This window comes from Phaethon lepturus, unplaced genomic scaffold (assembly GCF_000687285.1).
Source record: "Phaethon lepturus isolate BGI_N335 unplaced genomic scaffold, ASM68728v1 scaffold4878, whole genome shotgun sequence".
In the NCBI taxonomy this organism is placed as follows: domain Eukaryota; kingdom Metazoa; phylum Chordata; class Aves; order Phaethontiformes; family Phaethontidae; genus Phaethon; species Phaethon lepturus.
Window position 1 is genome coordinate 1 of NW_010555432.1, and position 22866 is coordinate 22866.

Sequence of the window (22866 nt, forward strand, 5' to 3'; positions counted from 1 at the left end):
AAGATATTGAACAAGACCGGCCCCAGAATCTTTCGCTGCAGGTCACATGACTGCCAAGAGACTGGTGCCAACAGGGGCAATTGGATGAGGAGCAATCTAAACCCCTGCTACGATCGTGTTCCAGCAGACCCAGGCTTACGTCTGTGATGAGGGATTTCAGAAAGTTGGCCTTGTGCCGCAGCGGGTCGTGAACGAGCCCATCGCAGAAGGAGACAATCCCATGGGGGAAGTTGTGCTGTGCTAACCACGCTACCACCCTTTGCTTCTGCATGTCGGGGCGGCCCGTGACGTAGATAATGAGGTAGCCAAGGTCTTGCCAGTGCCTAGAAGGAAAGCCACAAGTCAATGGATTGCAGACCTAGAGCAACACCAGCGTAAAACAAACTGACTGCCCCAGCCCCTGCCGCTGACCTTACAACGTCGACTGCTCCGGCACGGACTTTGGGGTCGCTGCCCATGATGGATACGCTGGCTGCAAAGGAGCCGTCGATGCTGAACACCACAAACTCCGTCCCCTTTGGCAGGACCGTGATGTAGCTGTCTGCATATGTGTGGTCACCCCTGAAAGGGATGCAGGTATTTATAGGCATCAAGCTACACAGATTCTTTCAGGAGGTATCAATGTGTCCTGCAGCTCATCACAAGCCCAAAGCAGCACCCAAATCCAGCCCAAAGCCTCTAACAGTGATGCTACCATCCGTTACAGCAACGACAGGCACTGCGTGAAGGCCTCTGCGTTAAAGTGGGTCTGGAAATAGCGCTCTGGAGCCAGTGATTCAAAAAAAATACCCCCAGAAAACCATTGCTGGGTTCACCTCTGAAAAGATGGTCCTCTCCTCCCCCTTTCTAGAGCTCAACACCAGCAAGTGGAGTTGAGCTGGAGCCCTTGGCCTATGAATTATCACAAGTACAAAGTTCTGTCCCTCAAGGACAAGATTATGGTCTTTAAAAACATGCTTAGTTGTGCAGGTTTGCAGATGACTGCAAGGCCATGTGTCTGTGGTACAGAAGGTCTGGTCCTGCAATGGGAGCTCAATTTCCATCCCGCTGATGATGTAGGAGTCAGAATAAAACATGGATCTTCCTCTTACAACTGTAGAGCACAAATGGCTTTGTCCTTCTCGCTGGCAAACCAGGCTCTGAACACACTGAACAATCAGAGCCGCCCCACAAGGAGGGACTGTATTCTATAGTCATCAAATTCCACTTTTGTTCCTCTTGCAAACCAAGCCCCAGCACCCCAAGGGACCTCACCTGACCACCATCTTGACAGGGTACACGCCAATGCCCAGGCGCCGGTTCTCAGGGATGACATAAGAAATCCTGCCACTGCTGTTGCTGATCTCTGTGTCAAAGTAAACCCACTCTCCTGACGGTGGCTGGGTCATGATGTGAATGTCCACCTGGGAATACAGCGAGGCTGGGTCAACAACAGCATTAAAGACAGAGACGAGTAGAATAGGCCAACCGTGGGGACCTTCCAGCTGAGCCCTTCTGGACGGCAGCAGGGCTGGGTCTTGCCTCCACTCTCTGCACTTCACAGATGTGAGCTGAGAAGCACCCAAACATCGGGATGCTGGAATGAAACCCAGCCTCAGTGGTGAAGGGCTCCACCGTGAATGCTGTTCCTGGTAGGAGGCACCACACAAGTCTGAGCAAGGGAACCGGGCCAAGATGCAAAGGTAGCAAACCCCGTCACGCTTCTCACCCCATGGGGCACAACCCCCATAGCAGTACCTTTTCTCCTGTGAGCGTGACCATATCTAATGGACCGTACATAAATCTTCCAGTTAAGGTCTGGGGCCCATCTTCATTAGCAATTGTGTCATTTATCCTGTGGTTGGCTGTGACGTTCTGCACAAGTCAAGGGGAAAAAAAAAAAAAAGAACAAAAACAAAAGTTTGCAGCGATGGACAGCCTCGCAGGGGAATGCCAAATATAACCAGACAAATTGGAGCACGGGTTTCTCTCTGCCACCCCCCCTCCACAGCTCTCAGCTACAGAAAAGCATTTGACCCATGGCAGAGGTGAGGTTCTGTGCCCCACATTGATGGTGGATTTGACTGGACATGGCTGAAGAGCCAATTTCAATATCAGTTTGTACATGCAATTCTGATACTGCCTATTAACTCTTACACTTCGGGTGTAAGAGGCATTACAAACAGCTGCCAGAGAATCTCACTGATGTTGTTTCAGCTCTAGCAGAGAATTGCCCTCTTTTGGGAATCGGAGACATCTCCTGGGAACGAAGGGCATTTACCGAGCAGAGAACTTGCATTATTGGACTTTGAAAGACCTTTGGTCCCTTTCCCTCACCCACAGCCACTGTTTTCTGTACTTTCCACAGACTTGAGGCCAAAAGGAGACCTGCTGGTACAGATCTTTCAGGTTGCTCTTTCACAATTACACAGGTAGGGTATAATCACTAATATACACCAGCAGTGCAGTATCATCCTCTGTCTCTGCCACGGACAGATGCAGCCGTGCCCATGCTGGCCACCTTCAGTGCCATTCTTGCAGCCCAAATCGAAACCCCTCTACATGACAGCACATCTCCTGCTATGGAGGCAGCCCCAAAAACGCCCTTACCCGGAGCTTCACGTGCGTCCTCTTGCGGAGCCATTTCTCACGGGGCTTGGAGGGGGTGAAAACAGACACCTCCTTCCCATCCAGCTCCAAAACGCTCGAGTTCTCGTGCCTCATCACCTGTGGGAGGACAGATCCCATCGAGACATCAGCCACTTGCGCAGCGGCCCCCTTCCCCTGCCCACGTTGTTCCGCATCTCCCGAGCCAGCGCTGAGTAAGGGCGATGCCTGGACAGAGGTGGCCTGGGCTCGCCTGCTGGGCGTCTGGCTTGTCAGCTCGCAGGTTTTACAGGCTGCTCCCTTAATTGCAAGGACAAGTGGTCTCTTCCGAACTAGCACAGCCTGTGGCCAGCGCTGACTTAATCCCGGCTGGGACACAGGTTATTTAGATTGTGAGTCAGTTTTGTACCTCCTGAAACACAGCAGGACAAGCTCTGCACTTAGGCATCTGCCTTTCCTCAAGGCATTCATTAGCCTCTTCCCAGGATCTGCATGGGACCAGTCTCCTTCAAACACAGATTTTCTGCCGTTCCCATAACGGCAGCTAATCTGATCTAGCACCAGCTGCTCTGACCAGCCTCATGCCGACAAGTGCCGCTCCTTCAGCTCATTTCTTATCTCTTTTTAAACACATTTTGGACTGCTCCTGTCCCATGGCTTTTGCTCCCCTCATTTTGAGAGGTGACAAAACCATTGATTTGACCGCAGCAAAGGCGCACAGGGACCCAGCTCATCCACGCGCGAGACAGAGCCCAGGGTGTCTGCCCATGCTGACCTTGTCCCCGAGGTCGAGAGAGCTCAAGGACTTTGTGCTGGTGGGATGTCACTGCACCAGAGCAAGGATCAGTGGGGCAAGGTGATGCTCACTAGCCAGCCTCTGGAGGCAATTCCTGCTTGCCACCAGGGTGCAGGCAGGGATGCAGAAGCAGGATTAAATCCTACCTAGACCGCTCTTAAACTCTAGAAGGGAAAGGGAAGAGTAACACCACAGACCCCAAAGGTGAGGGGATACTTCAAAGACTGCTGGAAGACTGGGAGGTGACCCTGCACGGAGAAATCTGAGATTGGCAGTAGTCCTTAGTGACCTGTCTCTCCAAAAAATTAAGGAGCCTCTTAAATATATAGGCTCTTTTACAAGGTCTTGAACATATTTTGTGTGGTCAGCAGCTCTCCAGCTGACCCAGGCTGTAGGGGTCTGCCACAGGCCAGCTTGCTTTGCAGAGCTCAAGCTGTTTTTCTTCCAGGAAAATGGAAAAAGGACCCCAGGGAGGATGAGCTTGCTGGGGAGGGAGTTCATGGAAATCCAAGGTAAACAAAATAACAAGTTTTACTGAAAATTATTTAAATCAGGAATCTATTTTGAGTCCTATCTGGGCTTGTTTTAACAAGCTTTAATCTTCGGAGGCTAAAAGTATTCAACAGCTTACTTTTACATTTTGTCCAGAGATGACTTTCAAAGGCGATTAGAAACAAGTCCTTATTAGGGGAAGAAGTGGCGTGGTGCTCTGGAAGCACAGCAAGACAACAGGGAATGAGAAAAATCCTGTTCTCAAGACAGAGACAAGTGAGTAGACACAGGCACACCAGGGAAGGGGGGTGCCAGACTACCCAGGCAGCCACCGGCAGGCTTTGGATGGATGGAGAGGTACCTCGAGCTGCAAGATATGAAGTGCCACACCGTGCTACAGACCCAAGTTCGGGCTGAATCCTGAGTAATCGGCTATTTCTTCAGTGGAGCATTTTGCGTATGAGACTGTCGTGACTGTTCCCACTCACGCACAATTACAGGTCTCTGTAACGCGGGTTTTCACAGTAGCTGATCCAGCAAGGCGTGTGAAAGCACAGAGATGTCTTGCTGGGCTAGATACAGCCCGGGAAGAAAGGGTCTCACTGGATTATCGCTACTGCTCAGCTGCCACCAACACTGACATCTCTGTTGTTTATGGTTCCTGCACGATTTGGAAGATAGCACTGAAATAAAGTTTGCCAACAGAATCATAAATAATTGAGAGCTGCAGTTGAAGAGGCTGGAAGAGAGTGGGGACGGCTGAACAGCTGAGCTAACGCAAAGCAGACCTAAGCACCAAAGTGGGCAACACAATCCACAGAGTTGCTTTTAGTTTTGTTTTTTTCCAATTCCATGCTCTAAGTACCATTCCTTCGAGGGGGTTCATACTTTGTAAGGCAAATAACTCCCCCGCATCCCCAAGGAACTGAAGGAAAAGTATTTCTTTTAGGAAAAACACATTCTAAACAGCAAATTTAAATCTCAGGCCAAGTGTAAGTTGATAGAGTCTGAGATGTCAGACTCCAGACACCAGCAATCCCCATTTACCTAGCCCCAGGAGAACTGCTTTGTACTGGAGGAACAAGGACTAATAATCCCAGCGTGGTGACAATGGTCTGAGTTCCTAGAGGAGACCACAGTAACTTAGAAAGCCAAAACAGACAACCTAACTGTATCAACTCACGTCAAATTCACACAAAACTTGTTTTTATTTGTACATCGGGAAGTTTCCCTTAGGTTTCAGACTTAACTCGCACGCACAGAGAACAGCTCACTTCACGAAACAAGAGCCACCGACTTTTGCCACTAGGATCTGATAGGAAATGGCCCTCGGCTCGCTCCACAGCTCCTTGGTGCGCCCATCTGAAACCTGCTCCGATGATAGAACCCAGACTCAAACTAACCAGGCCTAACCCACAACTGTGACGTCTGCAGCTCTGCTAACACCACAGGTGAGGAACAGAAGGAAAGGGAAGAAGATGGATCTGCAGCAGCAAAGGGTATTTTTTCACCTCTATGTAACTCTCAACCAGAGTTATGGAAGGTGCAGCAGAAAAACAAAGAGCCCAAAATGTTTTTCATCAGAAAGAGGACCCAAGGGAGATCGGGGGAGGGAAGACAACTGTACCTGTCTCAGCAGGACCGAGACGACATCTGTGGACTCCCAGTAGCTCGCGTGGAAGAGGTGCGGCAAAGCGACCGTCGGGAAAGCCGTCAGAGCATCAGGACAGTAGAGAGCATAGTCAATCCTTTTGGTTCCCCACCACTTGGCAGCAACTAGAAGTAAAAGACTCATTCAAAGCGGGCTCACATGCACGCGTGGTCTCCGTCACAGACGGTATTTTGAGGCTCTGGCTCCTCACTCCAGGTATGCCGGGAGGTTGCTCCCTGGCTGGTCACACTGCTAAGAGGGAACAACCAACCCAGGGCTCGGCCTTTGCTCAAACTAAGGGAGGAACACGCCGGGGCACCACCACTTGAGCTGTCCTTTATTTAAGCAAATAGGAAGGCGCTAGAGGGCAGGTATTAATTGGCCATTAGACCCGACTTTGCGGAAGGGGTCCAAGGTTCGCGTGCAATGAACCTGGGAATCCTTGTGCCAAAACATAAGACAGAAACGCATCTCCCTGGAGCTGTGGGAGGAAGGGTGTGTGCTCTCTGCTCACCGCAGTACACGCCCAGGCCATCTCCGGCCCCGCATCCCACTCCTTTAGCTTCTCTTTAGCATCCAGATATCGGCCACACTAAAGAGGATCTGAATACTGGGAACCCACATGAGATGCTAAAAGGCACCACAAGGCAGGGTGCTATAGCATGTGCTGCTGGGATTGGCAGTCCCTGACAAGTCATGGTTGCCCTCCTGGGCTACCACATTGCAGGCCACTGAGACATCCAAGCCCAGCCTCCCCAAGGAGCACAGCCTCTGCAGTGGCCAACAAGAAAAGTGTCCAGGGGTGCCAGGACTCCATTGCATGTGGGACTGAAAAATGCTCTGGGACTTGGGTGGGCAAGGTTACAGACAACACAGAAGAGTTTCTCCCTGAGGGAGTCAACGACTTGCACAGAAGTGACCGACAGCCACCCATTCACCCACAGGACACCACCACACTTCGACACTGCCCCGAATTCTGCCCATGCACACATCCTTTCCGACTCCCTCGCTCTGGCCTGGAAAAGCAGCAGTGGAAAGAGAAGATGGATCAGATCAAGAGGGCAACAGGAGGAGTTGCGTCCGCATGCAGGTTGCAACAGCTAGGGCTTTGACAAGGGCTTTCTCAAGCTTGGTTTTTCTCTATGACTATGTTCCCTTTTTATGGGCTGCCAGGTGTAACGTACAATCCAACAAACCCCTCGTTAGGGGAAATCTAGCTGGTGATGAGTACAGATGCTGAACTGAAAAAATGGACCCACCAGCTCCTTCCAGAGACCTGCACAAAGCTCCCACCACAGCAACGTGAAGAAGGTTATGGCATCAGCACATCCCTATGGCCCAGCCCTGGCTGTGCTGAATGCCCAGGCCCTCCTCATCCTAATGGGCTCTTGCTTTTCTGAAGAGCCATGGGAAAGAGGAGGTTGATGGATCAACATGGCTTTTCCAGAGCACACAGGCACCTCCTCAGAGCCATTTCTGACTCCCTGTCTTCCAAACTGGCAGCTCCCAGGCATGTCCCAACTTTCACTTCTCATGCAAGTCCCCAGCTTGAGGGGGGCATTCTTTGGGGTAATTTCAGATTCTTTGTAGGAAGCAGACAGGATTTACTCTTCCATGCTCAAAAGACAGTGGTGGAGGCAGAAGTGTTGTCCCCACAGCTCTGCCCAGAAGAACTTCTGCTCTCGCCAAGTTGTTAGCTGTGTTATGATCGATCTTTGGAGCCAAGTGACAGAATACTTGTTAAAATGCAATCAGAAATTGCAAGTGCCTCAGTGAAAGCGCATAGATTTGTTGTGAAGTTCTGTGACTATTGAACGAGAGAGGAAGTTGACCGGAGTGGATCTCTCCAGAATACCTGTCTTGATGTCCAGGTCGGGTATCCGAAGAACACAGTCTGCAGCCTGACTCCACAGCCCTTTGAGCTTTCTTCCCTTCGAAGGGATTTCATGTTTATGCTGCCTACGTCTCTTGGATGAGGTTTGGGTAGGGGATTTGTGAGGGAGGGCAAGTTGGGAAAGAAGGCTAAACCCTCTACAATGATTAAGGTGGTGTTTGGTTTCTAAAAGGAAAAATAAAATCAAAAAAAAGCAGAAATCACACTTATTATTATGGCACACATGCCGCCGGCAACACCAGTTTCATCTTCCAGAAATTCACAGTGCAAAGGAAGGTGCACCCTAGGGAGGGCTCCCGGGAGGGAGCCACGGCTTTGCGGTGCCCCTCTGGGCTTCCTCTGGCTCTCCCTGTGGGATAAGCACAGACCACTTCCGACCCTCAACGCCACGGCTTCCCATTACCACCGCGCTAACAAGGTCGAGCGCAAGAGCTGCAAAGCCAGAGCCAGGGCCCAGAGGACATGTCGGCACTCGGGAGGCGACGGAAGGGGCTGCGACAGCCCTTGGGGCAGGCTGCACATAGGGTCAGGGTGTGTGCGCAGCCCGCGCCGGGGCCGGACTCTTCCTTTCCGATCTCAGAAACAGGTTTGGACGGCTGTGAAGTGCGCGAAGAATAAAATTACACAAACCAGAAGCTAAATAACCGGGGAGAGCGCAGGGAAAGCAAGGAGAGGCAAGCGTTGCGTGGGCCTGACCCTGCCATCAGCCTGGGTCCCTCCGTTGCATTGCCCCGGCGTAAACACTTCATAACGAACAACCACCGCTCCCCACCTCCCCTCCGGCCAGCCGAGCTCGGCAGCTCCGTGGGTGTGAAACCAGCACAAAACAAACACCTTCTCCCCCAGGAGCCTCTTCCCAAGCAGATTAATATTTAGCAAGCGGTTGGCAAGACGTCTTACCAGGACAAATATAAGAACGCACACGGGGAGCACAGCGTCAGCCCTCGGACGTGCTTTGGGAAAGAAAACCTCGTTTGTTGGAGCGCAGGTAGCTTATTCCGGCTGCTGAGTGTTGCCTCAAACAGGGCAAGAAGTTACAGCAGGCCCTGATGGGCTCCCGCAGACTGTCAGCAACTAACACTCGCCTCGGGGAGCGTTATTAACCTCAGCAATTAATTATGAAGCGAGTTGTTCATAGCCCTGTATTCTAACGTGCCAGGAATGGAGCATCTCTAAATTTTTTCCACCTCTACTGGGATAAGAATTTGGGCTGAAGTTTTTTGAGGGGTTTTTTTGGTTTGTTTTTTTTTAATTTATTTGGTTTTCAGCCTTTTTTGGTCTGAGTTGTTAGAGGTCCCTGAGGACACAGACCATTAATCTCACACCTCAGCTGAAACAAAGTAGGGGCGGAACCATTAACAAAGGCTGTTGTTCTCCCCTGTATTAGCTGGGAAGTTATACAGGTCTTGGCAAAAGTAAGAAATAAAAAATCCCTTTTATTCCTCACTTGGCTCTGGGATATGGGTCATAGCTGGCTGACTCTCTGAGCTGCCCCGCAGGCTACAGAAGACCCAAATTTCTAATGCAAAGTAATAAATAACCCAAACTTGTTCTTGCCTTGCAGCATTAGAGGGGCTTACTCACCCCCATTTTTGTGGACCTCATTTAGGCGATCTGCATCAAGCCGCACGCCACATCTTGCGTTATCAGCCTGGCCGTGCCGATCCCTGCCAGTTCTGCACGACTTATCAACAGCCGCACAGAAACATCCCTTTGGATTAACCCTCACCGCACACAGCGGCCAAATGGTGCTCAGAGTTACCAGTTATCATTACATTTTTTTGAACAGTTTATCACCAGCATGGTCCAACATGCGTAACACAGCGGTGGCCCCTGTATTATAACCAAATATATCATCTGTTCCTCCAGGGGATACGATAACACGTGGCGCTGACTACAGCAAAACCAGCTGAAGGCGGAATAATTCCAGCTTTTTGTTATTAATGGAAAGTATAACCCCAGACAGACAGACAGACAGAAGCTGCGTGGCTCTGGCCCGGTGCGCGGCGCTGAGAGAGCGGTGCGGCAGCGAGCAATAGTCTCGGAGGGGGTGAAACACTTACTGTTGGCTATGTTGGAAGCAGTGTAACTGTCTGCCATTCCTGAGACCTGGCTGGCAATGCTGATCTCACTGGCTCTCCGGAAGCCCCTGAACTGAGGGGCTGAAATGGGGGTGGACAGGGACGCGCTTTCCATGAAGACGGCACCATGAGACTGAACAACATCTGCTACAAAGTTGAAACAGGGAAATCAAAATATTAGACCAACAGACAGAGGCTGGGCAAGATGAACTCGAGGGGAGGAAGGAGGCAAACAAGGCTGGTAGGTGCAAAAACCTTTCAGAACTGATTGGAATGAAAAAAATAAAACCAAAACATTTCATCAGAGCTCTGGTTTGAAAGGAAAGCAAACACCGCGGCAGGCAGAGACATGTGGCTGGAGGAGCAGTCTTTGATTGAGAGAAGCAAAATAAATAGCTCAAAAGACAAATCCAACACCCCAAAGAAAAATCCAGGCAGACTTATTCGAGCAGCAATAACAGAAGCATGTGTCATACATACAGATGTGAATATACACAACTTTATATATTCACATTGAGACAAAATAACCAAGGTAAGAAGAACGACAAACAACCACCTTAGAAAGGGGATATTTGTTTTCTTGAAACATTTAGACTTAAAAGAACATCTCCAAGATAGAAGCATTAATGCAAAAACAAAAATTAAAAAAAAAAAATAAAATCAAGAAAACATTTTCATGCCTGGCAGGGACTAAATTTGAACTCGTATTGTATTGCTAATGGATACAGCCAACACTTGTTAAGCTAAAGTAAGGGCTATTGAAAGAAAGGAGTCTGGTGCTGAGCACTTACATCTCCAATCGGTGTTGGCGGATCGGGGAGCACTCAGTCTCTGTGAAAACAGAGCTTCTTTTGTACAACATGCAAGTCTGGACTTTTAGATCCCAGCCTGAGGTTTACCAAGTGTGGCCTAACCCTTTAGTACATAAATACAGAAAAGGAGGATTTAAAGTCATGCTCACATGGACCTTATATATGTATTGGAGGGAAATGGACCTAGTATGTTCAGGACTGGCAAACCGAGAGATGCTGAAAGTCACGATCAAATCTCTGCATTTCAGTTTTCTTCCCTCTGTGGATGCTACGAGGCCGAATTAAGTGCCTGTATCCCAGGATCCTGCGCTCAGAGGGTTTGTAATGCCAATACTAAGTGCTTCATAGCAGGCAGCACCGGCATGACGCTAACATGCAAAAGCAAAGCTACTTACTATGATTTTAACATTGCCCACCTCTGCTGTACCTGAGGAGCAGCATCTGAACTTCATTCCCAGGTATCAGACAGGGCGCAGGTTTGGGCCCAGCCAGGCAGTAGATGCCATGGGGAATGCAAGTACACGGCTCCCACACACCAACACCCTCTGCCTATTTCAGCCAGTTTAGATATCCTTGGATTTCATCCCAGTATGCGGCTGACACAGGGCATTGTTTTGGCAACTGGTTTATTTTAATATCGATCTTTTTTGCTTGGGGCTACTGATTTGCTTCCTCCAATCCTCAGTTCGCAGCAGCAGTGTCTGTGCCCACACAAATTCTGCTGCAGCGGAGGGAAAGGGAATGTATGATGCAGAAAATGCGTAGCTAAGTGTCAGTAAAAGAGTTCTGCTCTCTGCAGGGAAAATCAGGCCACAAGCTGCTCTGTGTAAAAGCTACGTGGACTGCAAGATCTGAGCCCTAGCAGGAGCCTGACCTGATGATGAGCTGCACACACTGCCCACGTTGTGCCTGAAAGGCCATTACCAGCATCACTTTCTCAGCACTTTCCTCCTCTTTTCACCTTGCCTTGAGCTGCTGGCTGTCAAGGCTGCTACCAGCATCCACAACCCAGCCAGCCCCACCGGGCCAGCACGGCTCTCTTACTGCAGAAAGCACCAGCACAAACAAGAGCTGACAATTCGGGGAGGCTGTACTCGGGAGGACGTGAGCTAAGCCAGGAGCTGCGTTCAACCCCTCAAAGGTCTCAAAGGGTAAACGGTCTCATTCCCATTGCTGCAAGACCTGCAACAACCCTCTCACCTCTTCCCTGGTTACTCCTTCCTCTCCTTTCCCTTGTTCATACAGACTGTGAGATCCTTCTGCAATTATACCCTTGTGTCACATCAAACAGGTGCCCCAACGCAGCTGTAGCACAGATGATGACCATCAGCTTCCCTGAACTTGGGCAGACGCAACAAGAGGTTTGGCTTTGCCTGCACTAGGAAAAATACCAAGTTCAGGTTTAACTAACCCCTACCAGAGAAGCCTGAACTACTTCCTCTCCCTTAAATATAAAACATCTGTGGTTTGAATTAGGAAGCAGCTGGAAGACACACCGAAGAGCGTTACAGCAATGCTACACAGGAGAAAAGGCTGGGACAGATATGGCGCTGCCTGGGTTGATCACAGCGCCGGCTCCATTAGCATGTCTTCACTTAGCTCTGCCTGAATTTTATCTCCTTTTTCAAGGACCGAGAAAGTGGAAAGAGAATAACGGAAGAAATAGTGGTATTTTGAGCTTGCTCTTTTTAGTCAGCCTTGCTTTCTTGGGCCTGACCGGGGATTTTTGAATACAATGAGTTCAAAGCAAAAAACCCCAACCTCAACAGCCCTTCCAACGCCATTCTAGCTAGTGTCACCAGAGAAGTAATTTTCACTCCTACAAAAGCCTGAACTGTTTTAGTCTTACTGAACTGTTCAGTTTAGGATTGCCCGTGTTGGTGGCAGGAGCCTACTCTGCAGGGGACGAAGCGCCGGCCGACAGCAGCGCTCGCTCTCGTGCTCCAGCCCACTCAGGTTGCTCTCCCTTTTCCCAAGCTACACACCCCGAAAAAGCACAGTTTCTAAGAAAAACGAGGTCCAGGAAAAGGCAGGGCAGGAAGCATGGACAGAAAACCTGGTTTATGCATTACTGCCCCTTCAGCCAATCTTCCTCAACTCCAAAGCTGCAGTGACAGCGACTGCCAGATGAAACGCCGGGATTTGACTCACAGAAAAAAACCCTAATAACGTATTTCCTAAACTCTGCGTATTCTTTGCACCAAATCCCTTGTGTAGCACTGCTCTTGCAATTTTGAAACCAAAGGGGCTTTCTTGGGGAGCGCAGTGACCAGGGTGGGACGTCACAGATGCTGCCACAGCCGCACAGACCGACCCCAGCACCTGCAACCGCTCCTGCTGCCAAAGGGCACTGCGGAGGTGGCATCCCCGGCCAGAACTCAGGTCGCAGGGAGCGTGTTCGGGCAAGCGCTTGGAGCCCAGGGTGAAGTCAGATGGCCGCACCCGGGCCCGCGGCAGCAAGACTTCAGTCAAGCTCCGCTGTTCATTTAGATGGCCAGTTAAGGACAGAGGTGGCCCTGGTTTACTGCACTGGCTGAAGGGTACTTCGTCCTGCGGCTGAAGGCAGACTATCAGAACGAGGAGGCGTCAGGAAGAGGAGACCCGGCTCGAGCGGTGCCCTGAGCATCCCCTCTCGCAACAGAGGACCTCTGCACGTCGGGCCAGCGCAACGGACTGAGATGTAACTGGACTTCTAGCGGAGGTGACATAAGAAGCAAAATCACTTTTTTTTTTTTTTTCCTCGCTATGGTTCTTGAATACTCATTTCAGTGCTGTGCCTTTCCATTTATGGACCCGTTTGTCAATGTTCTTACTAATTGTCTCCCACTATATGAACGGCACTGGGCCATCCTCCTAATACACTGCTGGCACTGAGCTAAGTCCTTGGGGTATCTGAATGGCAGATTTCAATATGTGCTATTTGCAGGCTGAGCAGTGGCACTGAAGCGGGAAATACTGAAAGCAATCAAAAAATATGTGAAGTTCAATAAAAGTAAAAAAAAAAAATAAATAGAAAAGCCAGCCAGCTGCTCAGCCCAAGCCAGACCCTGCTTGCACTGGAGCCACTGGTCAGCACTGGGCACTCTGCAGTTGCTACCCTGAGATCAAGAGCAACACAGATTTCTGTTGTCCGTAAGTTTTTACGACACTGGGAATTTCCCGCAGGCCAGTGTCTGAACTGGGATTCAGCACTTGCTGCAGTCAAGCCAAGCACTGCCTGGCCACACTGTGTGCTTGAAACATGGGGTAAAGAGCAGAGAAGCTGCTAAAAGCTCTGTCCTGACAGCAGGAAATATCAGATGACAGCTAAATGGCATTTCATCAGTGACCTCAAAAATTAATAGTGCCAGATCCTTTCCCTCTGCTTTGTTAGAGAACATCACAGCACAGGCAATATGGTAACCACATCCCTAAAAATCATCTACATCTTCAAAAAACAAAGGGAGAGAGTGTCTGGAATAGTCAGCAATGTTGCCATCCTGTATGACCACATAACGTACTGGACTGCTCATAAACAGCAAGGGTCAGCTTGTCAAAGACAACAAGGCAGCAGAACCAAGCTCCCAATGCAGAACACTGACAAAGAGGTGAGAATGGGCAAGACAGACACACGGGGAAGAAAAAACTGAAAGTCAAATCTCATTAAAATCGCAGATGTAGCACCAGCCACAACCAGAGTAAATGAGGCCATGCAGCATTTACGAAGGAAAATAAGGCAAAACAAATGCATCAAACTTTGCTTTTAAGGCAGAAGTTGAGAAATTAATTTTAAAAAGCCAACACGTATAGCCACCTTGGGGTCTGAAAGCTTCAGTCACTGTATTCAGCAGAGCCACAAGGAATGTCCAAACATGAAATAATCAAATGGACAAAATCTGGTCTGACACAGACATTAATTAGACTTCTGGCCACGGTGCAGTGTGGCTGACTGCTGGGGAGAGACACTGAAGACAACCAACCCATCCCCAGGGGATCCTGTGCACGGTGTGTGCCGCACAAGCAGGGCCACCCAGGGACTCTGTCTCTCTGTGCCAAAGCCTCTTTCCAGCAGCACAGCCACCACAGATGGAAAAAAAAAAGTACGTGGCAGCAGTCTCCCCTTCTAGAATCAACACCGGAATGGGACAGGGTTTGTAATCCCAACTCGTTCTTGTCATGGTGGGTCTCCCAGACCCAAGCGTGATCCCAAGCAGTTATTTCATGTGGCACAGCCTGATACACAGCATGAAGATTTCAACTCCACGGGGCAACAGCATGATGTCCAAAAAGCACCCCAAGTACCCAACACCATAGACAATACAAAAGTGTAGATTACACACACTCAGCAAAACCAGCACTTTTATTGGAAACATCTTGCCAATTCAGTACGGGAACGGGGATACTTGTTTCCATGAAGCTGTCCTGGTGCTGGAGAGCACCCAGAGGGCTACTTTCCATGAGGAGGATGGGATTGTTCTGGATTGTCTCAACTAGAAGCAGATGGGGAAAAACAAAAAAACAAAAAAACAAAACAGAAGGACAAAGAACAACAGACACGCGGCCACAAAGTGTTAACATACAAACAGTTACAACTGAGCACTTCAACTATGAGTCTTCAATGAAAGGACAACCTTCAAACAGAGTAAAAGAAACAAAACGTGTGACTTTCCAAATAGACTCACATCAGAGAGATTAACTGGTAGCAGAGGAGAGCACAACGATGGCATTTCAACAACAAAAGAAAAGGGAGTCCTCTTAACCCGCTTCTCCAATGAGCCAAATCCATAAATACCCAGCAGATCCAGAGAAATCTTTTTACTACATGGGAAAAAAAGCATGTTCTAAGGGGAGATTTACTTGAATCAGACTCACAATCCACACAGTGCAAAGCACAGGAGTAAGCAAGGATGTGAATTTGATTGCACTCTGCAGGTTGCTTGTAATGAAACAGGGACCCAATATTTAGTACAGATGGGAAAATGGAAAAAAAAAAATCATCTAAGAGGCTTTCTGAATCGTGGACTATAAAAAAGCTAGCTATCTGCAAGAGGAAATATGCACAAACAGTGTTAAAGGAGGTTTTGCACATAACTAATTATAATTGAGCACCTGAACTTTACGTGATCATCAAATCATATAGCTTAATTATAGTAGCAATTAACTTCTCTGGAGCGCCCTACAGTGAACACCAACTTCAGTAGCGGCTTTGCAAATCATGGGTAGAACAGTCCTTCTGGGCACTGTGTAAATCACAACACTGAAATTTTGACTGTAATGGAAACGAATAGCCTGTTACTTTATGATAAGCAAATGAAGAGGCTTTGTCTTACACGAGAAGAGAATTTAAAGCTGCCTTTTTTGTCAGTTTTATTCATCACAGCAGAGCAGCATCTTTTAAAATAAGAAGGCTCAAACCTGAAGAGGGTTTTGAAATCACTCTACCTTTCTCATAGCTGAGCTAACTGCTGTTTAACTCTTCTCCACTAGATAGCAAGTGTGTCTCTAAACACAGCCACCTGAAAGGTCTTGGGAGGCACAGCAAACTACTAAGATCCCTGCTGTTGCATGGAACGATAACCAGAACACAGGTTGCTCAGTGTCAACGGAGCTTTTACCTCTGGCTTCAGTGAGAACAAGGTGTTCAAGAGGATGGAGGTAAGATGTTTAGGGTTTTTTTTTGTTTGTTTGTTTGTTTTTTAAGAAGCTTGCAGCTCATACCTAGAATACACCCAAAAAGCAAATTGCTTTTCAAGTTGCTATAGATTCCCCAAGCTGTTGTAACTGGATTGGGTACAAATGTAATTGTGGGTGGATCCATTTTTAAAGTGTTGCAGCAAGATCTTTCCTAAATTTGACAACTGAGTGGGGCCTGCAGAAAGTTTTTTATTCACTTTATTAAACATGGGTTTTAGTTTACGGCCATTTAACAAATCAGACCTCCAGATTCAGCAATTACAATGCAATCTTTAAATATACCGATAGATGGGAGACTGCTGCTTTGGATTTTCAATTTAAAAATTATGCAGACTATCACCAGATTATTCAGCTCTAGACACATATTCCTCTTCATTTAGTCCTGCATGATTCAAACATTAAAACAACTGAGTTACCAGAGCTTTGGGAAACAAACAACAACTAAATCCCAATCTTTCTAGCTGGTGGCTTTGATATTCTACTCTGGTTTGCCAGCATTCTCCTGTGTGCTCTAAGTCTAGATTTATAGTAGTGACTCTTAGTTGCAATGTTGACTTTAAGTAGCTTCGACTAACAACTTCTAACAAGGGAAAAATTATGGTGCAATTGTTCTTCCTGCTCCAAAGCCCTGTCCCCACAGGGAACCAAAGCTATAGGTGAAGGAGAAAGGTCAAATTTAGTTCCGCACAGTGGTGAGCTTCCTCAAGAGCTCCTCGCAATGAGAGCCTGCACTGAAATGGCAACAGACCATGGAAGTCTAGGTACAGAAGTGAGGTGAAGATGGTAGGAAATATAACTTATTTTATTAGATCAACTGCAAGAGCACTGATGCAATGGGAGCTGAGGCAGGGCATGGTCAGGACACAGTTGTTTCAAATACAACCCAGTAAGACAAAAGGGCATGCACACAGCCATTTTAGCTCTGTTACTGCTGCAACTGGGGTAGAGCAAGTGAAGAGGCCACTGATGGCAGAGGAACCCTAGGTACCTTAGGAAGACAAAGTGTCTCAATGGCAAGGGCAAGGCACTGTCACCAGCCCACCAATCTGCAGTAGCCTGTCCCATGAAAAAGCACAGACTGCAACCAAGTAAATCATCTATCTCACTGTTGACACTGTTCCTTCCAGTCTTCATTGGCCCTCCAAACATCGAAGTCCTAAAAACTCAGCCAAGTTAATCATGGTTCATTCAGTCCCAACCACAAGCACCAGCTTGGGTGTAAAATGGGGACCTTCACCACATCATGACTCTCAGCAGCTGATAGCCTTTGTGTGACAAATGAAGGGCATATGGGTCACAAGGCACCGATTTTGTTGGAAGAAAACTACTCTTCTGGTAAATCAGAAATAAGGCTAACATTATAGGGCCAATTCTCTTTCTTGTCATTCCCAATTGCTTTGATAATTTCATGTAAAGCGTGACTATAATCCTTTAGACCACTAATATGGATCCAGAGTGACTTACCCAGAACAGCAGAATTGCCATCGCCCAGTGGGAACCTCTGGTAACGTGGAATATTAAAGGGGGGCAAAAGGTAGAACTTCCTCTCCAGAAGAGGCTCGAGGCGTGAAGCTGATGGGTCTGCAGGGTGGAACAGGTTATAGACCTGCTGACAAGCTGGTCTGAGCTGAAAGACTAAAAAGATGGAGAAAAAACCCTCAAGTACCAAAAGGCTATTTGTTAGATGATTGTAAATATTTGTCTGTAAAAAGGACAACTGTTGGGTTAAAAAAAGTGCTAAATATTTATCACCTCCCTCATCTTCCAGTTTAGTCAACTGAAACAATTTATCACAATATTTACAGACTCAAAAACTGCCCAGTATTTTTAATGTTTGGAGGTACACTGCAAATAAATTGTATAATCAGTATTGGCTAGAGCACGCAGTGTTCCGCTTCCTTACAGTGCGGTAAGCATTATATGTAAATCTTTGGTTTTTACCAGTTTGTCTCATCAGCTTACTGGATTTGTTGCAGGAGGTGCTTACACCATCCACTAAGTGAACTCAGCAGTTTACATCAGGACTTACTGTCAAGAGCTGGAATGACAGTTTTTCGCAGTGCAAGAACCAGACCCAAGGGAGAGCCAAAGAGGAAGAAGTCGGTGATCTCAAATTCAAACTTTCCAATATTTCCTCCATCCAACATTGTAGAGCTACTAGATCGCCTGGATCCTGGGTCATTTCTCAGCACACTAGAATGTAAACTGGGACAAGAACAGAAAATAAAGTTAAAATTTTATTCACGCTATTTTTTCATAATTGAAGGCCAGATAAGTGAGTGGCAGTGAATATAATTTCTATCTGTTTAATGAAGGAACTGTGCCAATCAACTCACCATGCCTCAGTACTGCAGTTTTACTAGCCAGTAAAACGTCCTCCCAAAGAATTACCTCATTATATTGGCATAATTCAGACTGTACAAATCCAGGCTTCGAGTGGGTTCATTTACACACTCCTATCTCCTCAAAACAGTTTTTCTTTGAGGAGTCAAAATCTTGGTTGACACTAGTAGGACAGTAATTTGCAAGATAAAATAACCAGCAAGCTAAAATTACTAGAGTAGCAAGGGAAAAAAGCAGGTTTACAGTTATTCACTCCATGACACACATCACTGCTATGCTTTCTGGTTGTCAACATTTGAGTTCCTTCCATCTCCTTATTCTCAAATGTTAGGGAAAGTTGTGCTTACCAATTTCTTCCTCGTGGAAGTAGTTGGACAAATGTTATAGGATTGAAAAGGAAAAAGAAACAGAAAATGGGAAAGGAGAGAGAAAAAGAAAGATCAAAATCTGCAAGAGAGTTTCTAATATCCTTGCGCACCAAGTTTGCGCCACAGCTTCCATGCATGTGTACAGCATTCACTGGGAATGGGAATTTGGAGTCATTAAGCCAGTGGTCGTACGGTAAATTGTATTTAATGTGCACCCAGGACTATCCCACTTCTCTTTTGCCCATAAGGCCACACCTGTCAAGTTATTACCAAACTACTTAACCCCATCCCAACAACTCCAGGTAACTGTATTTAAAAAGAATAATAATATAAAACACGTCTAGCTTTCCCCACTCTTTCAGGTGTCAAATTTCTTTGTAAAATTGAACCTGTGTGCAGTGCAAGCTGAGCAATACACAGATTTAAGACTGAGATTTAAAGTCACTTGGACACTGAGGAACAAACGGCAGGAACTCTTAGATGAAAGTCCCAGGAATCCACCCCCACGTTCGGAAAAGGTGCTTCTTTGCAGTCTAGATCTTAGACAGCGAAATGACAGATGTGTAACACTAGTAACCTGGTTCACAAAAGGGTTTCTGAGATTCTTCTGTTACCATCCAAAAGCAATAAGCTGCAATTTCGTTTGCTCTCCAGGTTCTACAGATTCAGATGGCAGCCTTGCTGGGTTATTGTCATTACAATTAGAAGCAGAAAGTTGAAGACAGAGTACCAGCACCGACTTAAAAGGGTGTTTGCAAACACTTTAAAAAGCATCTGAACAGGTTCTATAAAATATGTAGGATAAATGGATACCGCAACAGTTGGGTTGGATAAAAGGTTTACTGGCCTAGAGTCAGGGATGATGTAAGTGCAACAGTCTCTTGCCAGCTTTGTGGCCCCAAGTCAAAATCCCAGGTGGTCACCAGCACTCGCCGGGCCTCCGTATGCAATAGCGCTTACTCATCAAGGCCACTTCTGAACGCAGCGTGCTGGCTGCCCGGCCGGGCAGCGACGTCCCAGCACTGCTGCGCTCATGGAAATAGGGCTGCTCGCTCCTCACTGTCTGTAGCACCGGGGCAGTTGCTCGCTCACACACACTCCTCCTCTGGGACAGCCATTCAGTAAGTGAGCAGCTGCAAATACTCACACATTTGAGAAGAAAAACGGGTTTCACTTAGACCTTGTTTTCCTGCTTTGGCAAATAATGCATCACCCCAGAGACAGCACCTCTGCTGACCACCACTCCCAAAGCATGCTAAAAAACCTTCTTCTCATGCTGCCCTTCACGTATTCTCTAAAGGTGCATGCATACACAGTACTATTCTGCTGGTTACCAACCTTGGGGAAATAACAAGCTTACTTATGCCAGACATACATATCACAGAAAGTCAAAACAGTGATGTGAAAAGCAAGAGGAACAGGAGGTTACAGCAGTGACAGCTAAAATGAGCACGTTCCCATTTCTGTGATGTGAACGAGCTTCCCTGAGATCACACTGCCAAGGCGTGCAACGCTGAAACACATTTAAAAACAAGCCACCTTCAGTGAAGCTCCAATTATTTTAGCTGACAAGACTGTAATGCATTAACTTTGCCGTGTGTAAGGTATACAAAGTTATTTAGAGCATGTTCAGTTTTGCCAAAGACAGGGCTACAGCAACGTGATTCAAACGAAGGCACAAAAGGAAAGACTGTTCTGATGGCAGATGTGTTACGGCAGGACGGGTGCAAGGGGTTTTTGTGTGTATTCCACCCATCTTCCCATGGCATCTCTTTGTGGAGAACGAAGAGAACGGGACCACTCACACCGCTAAGTGACTTGGACAGCTTTTCTCTTTGTACTGCGAACTTGATAGTCTTTTTAGCAATCAGAAGAAATGAGAGACAAGGGGAAGTCTGAATCCGTCATGCTCCAAGCAACCTACAGCACCCTGTTCTCCCTTTAAAAAGCAGCAGATGTACTGTGTGCATTAATTAAACAAGAGCTTATGGATTTCAGAAGCAAATCAACTCATTTACAATAACAGAAGTACAGCACAGCCAGAAATAATGTAGTTGTGCAGAAGGACTGAATTTAAAAATAAATGTGTGATTGTAACCTCCAGATGCTGCTCTGGCTTGCTGGGCATTACCCCAGGGAAGCGGGTAGGTCTGATACGTGAACGAGTGTCTTTGGCACAAGCTGAAACCTGCACTAGGCACAGACAGAAAGGCCCCTATGCCAGGTTGCCCGTCAGGAAAGCTTGGCTCTGTTCTGCCATTCTCCTGCACGAAGCCACGTCAGGGCTTGGTTTTTGTACGGGAAAATCATTACTTAGTGACAGAGAGGCCGAAGGGGCATTCTGCTGATGATCGTGTGGCTCAGCAACGACGGCTGTAAGCACAAGGTCCAGGGACGGGTCCGTGTGCGACACCCTGCCATCACACGGGAGCGGAGGAGGTGAATCGCTGCACTTGAGCCTACCCTGCGCCAAGGAGCGGAGGGGGAGAGATGTGGAGAAAGCTCATGCAGCAGCTTCACGCTGCACCTTTCCCTGAGTGAATCTTGCTCTTGAGCTGTGGCAAGAGACTAATTTTTGACCCAAGGTCTAAAGGTAGATTTAAAAAATGCAAACCCCTTAAAGAAGTAAAGATGCACCAGTCCATCAGCGCACTGAACACTGACAGCCATTGCCAGGGACCCCCAAGTGCTTCATGCTGGGAGCGGGCACAACGCTTAGGAGACGGAGCGGGAAGCACCAGGACAAAGCTATTTGAAATGACAAACTGTGCAATCTCCTATCCACGTCAGGCCCAGCACTTATTTTAAACTAGATGTAAAACTGCAGCAAGATGCCAGTCCACTTTCCTCAGCTCAGTCCATGCCCCTGAGGTCAAGAACAAAGAGGAGAAAGAGCACATTTTTGCACGACTCATATTTTCTCTGGTAATACAGGAGGCTGTTTTGATAAGGTACGAACAAGAGACTGATTGCCTTTTATTAACCTGCTGGAAACAGCCGAGAAGCTTATTGTGGTTTGTTTTTTTTTTTTTTCCAAATGCAGCTGTCTCTTTGAATATAGTATCTCTGTGCACCAACGATGTCCACTTTGATACTTTTTCTGTCCTATGAAACTTTTACAAAAGGGCCTCTAACATGGCAGGACAACAGGAATCCCTGTGCTGCAGCAGCGACTGGTGGAAGTAGCGAAGGAGGGGCAGAAGCGCAGGGCAAGCCTTCGGCTCGGCACAGGGCAAAAGGAACAGCCTTGGGCACAGTTTCAGCGCAGATAATGGTGTTTGCTGGGGGGCCATTGCTCCCCAGTACCTGGGGCATGGGGGAAGAGGGATTAAGAGGATGCTGCAGTTCCTCCCGCCCTGCAGGAGGAAAAGGTCTGGGCTGTCCAGATCCACAGGCTGGAGAAGATGATTCAGTCAGGAAAAGCCTCTGGGTTTACAGAAGTAATCCCCGAACACTCCACGGCAACGGAAAGACTGCTATGAAAATTTCATCAGTTACGTTAAGGGATACGTTTCTGAAAGTCCATTTGAAGGAGCTTAGGAAATGCTATACCAGGGGCTTCAACAGCGAGTAACAAATTTGAAAACCACCTTGGTGCCACAGAGCAGCCCTGGCAAGGGACAGAATACAATCCCCTGTCCCTGCTCCACACCGGAGACTCGGGCTGCTTTGGCAAATAGTTGCAGACAAAGAACAACCCTCACATGCGGCTGAAGGTTGCTCCATGAACCAGCCAACCAGCCTGGGTTCAGGATGTCTTATCCAGAGCATCCTGCCGCCACGACAGCAGAAACCTGCTCCTGTGACAAGAAAGGGCACCACAATTCAATCTCACACTTGAACTAGGCCAAAATGAAAGGATACTCGGCTCACCCCCACCTTTCCCAAGCACAGGCCAGCCAACTCAAAATCAGCTTTCAGACATGCTTTGAAATTAATACAACACTGGATTCCCAGTTCTGCTTCACCGTCTTTCCTTGCACGATTTCTACATTTGCTTTATAACCTCCGTCCTGCAATTGCAGCAAAAAAGCAGTTACCTGACTGCCTCAGCTGTCAAGCAACAGGATGAAGGGCTTCTTGCCGTTGTAATACAGATGCAGTAGAGCAGCTGGATTCTCTCATTGCCACTGAGCAAGAGTGCTGTTAATTTTTTTTCTTTTTGCATAT

The 22866-nt window shown here is 47.7% G+C and overlaps 1 protein-coding gene across 1 annotated transcript in view; it reads right to left on the minus strand.

The window, feature by feature from the left end:
* Positions 1 to 102: 102 nt before the first annotated feature.
* PITPNM2 (phosphatidylinositol transfer protein, membrane-associated 2) overlaps positions 103 to 22866 on the minus strand; it is a gene marked incomplete at its 3' end in the record, with an annotated part of 63922 nt that continues 41158 nt past the window's right edge. The window contains exons 13-22 of the mRNA XM_010292148.1: positions 18015 to 18190; positions 17450 to 17620; positions 14632 to 14781; positions 9483 to 9647; positions 5502 to 5650; positions 2590 to 2706; positions 1738 to 1854; positions 1255 to 1403; positions 412 to 561; positions 103 to 323 (exon numbers count right to left, since the gene is read on the minus strand). Coding sequence (XP_010290450.1) covers positions 103 to 323; positions 412 to 561; positions 1255 to 1403; positions 1738 to 1854; positions 2590 to 2706; positions 5502 to 5650; positions 9483 to 9647; positions 14632 to 14781; positions 17450 to 17620; positions 18015 to 18190 — 1565 coding nt within the window. The remainder of the gene's footprint in view (positions 324 to 411; positions 562 to 1254; positions 1404 to 1737; positions 1855 to 2589; positions 2707 to 5501; positions 5651 to 9482; positions 9648 to 14631; positions 14782 to 17449; positions 17621 to 18014; positions 18191 to 22866) is intronic.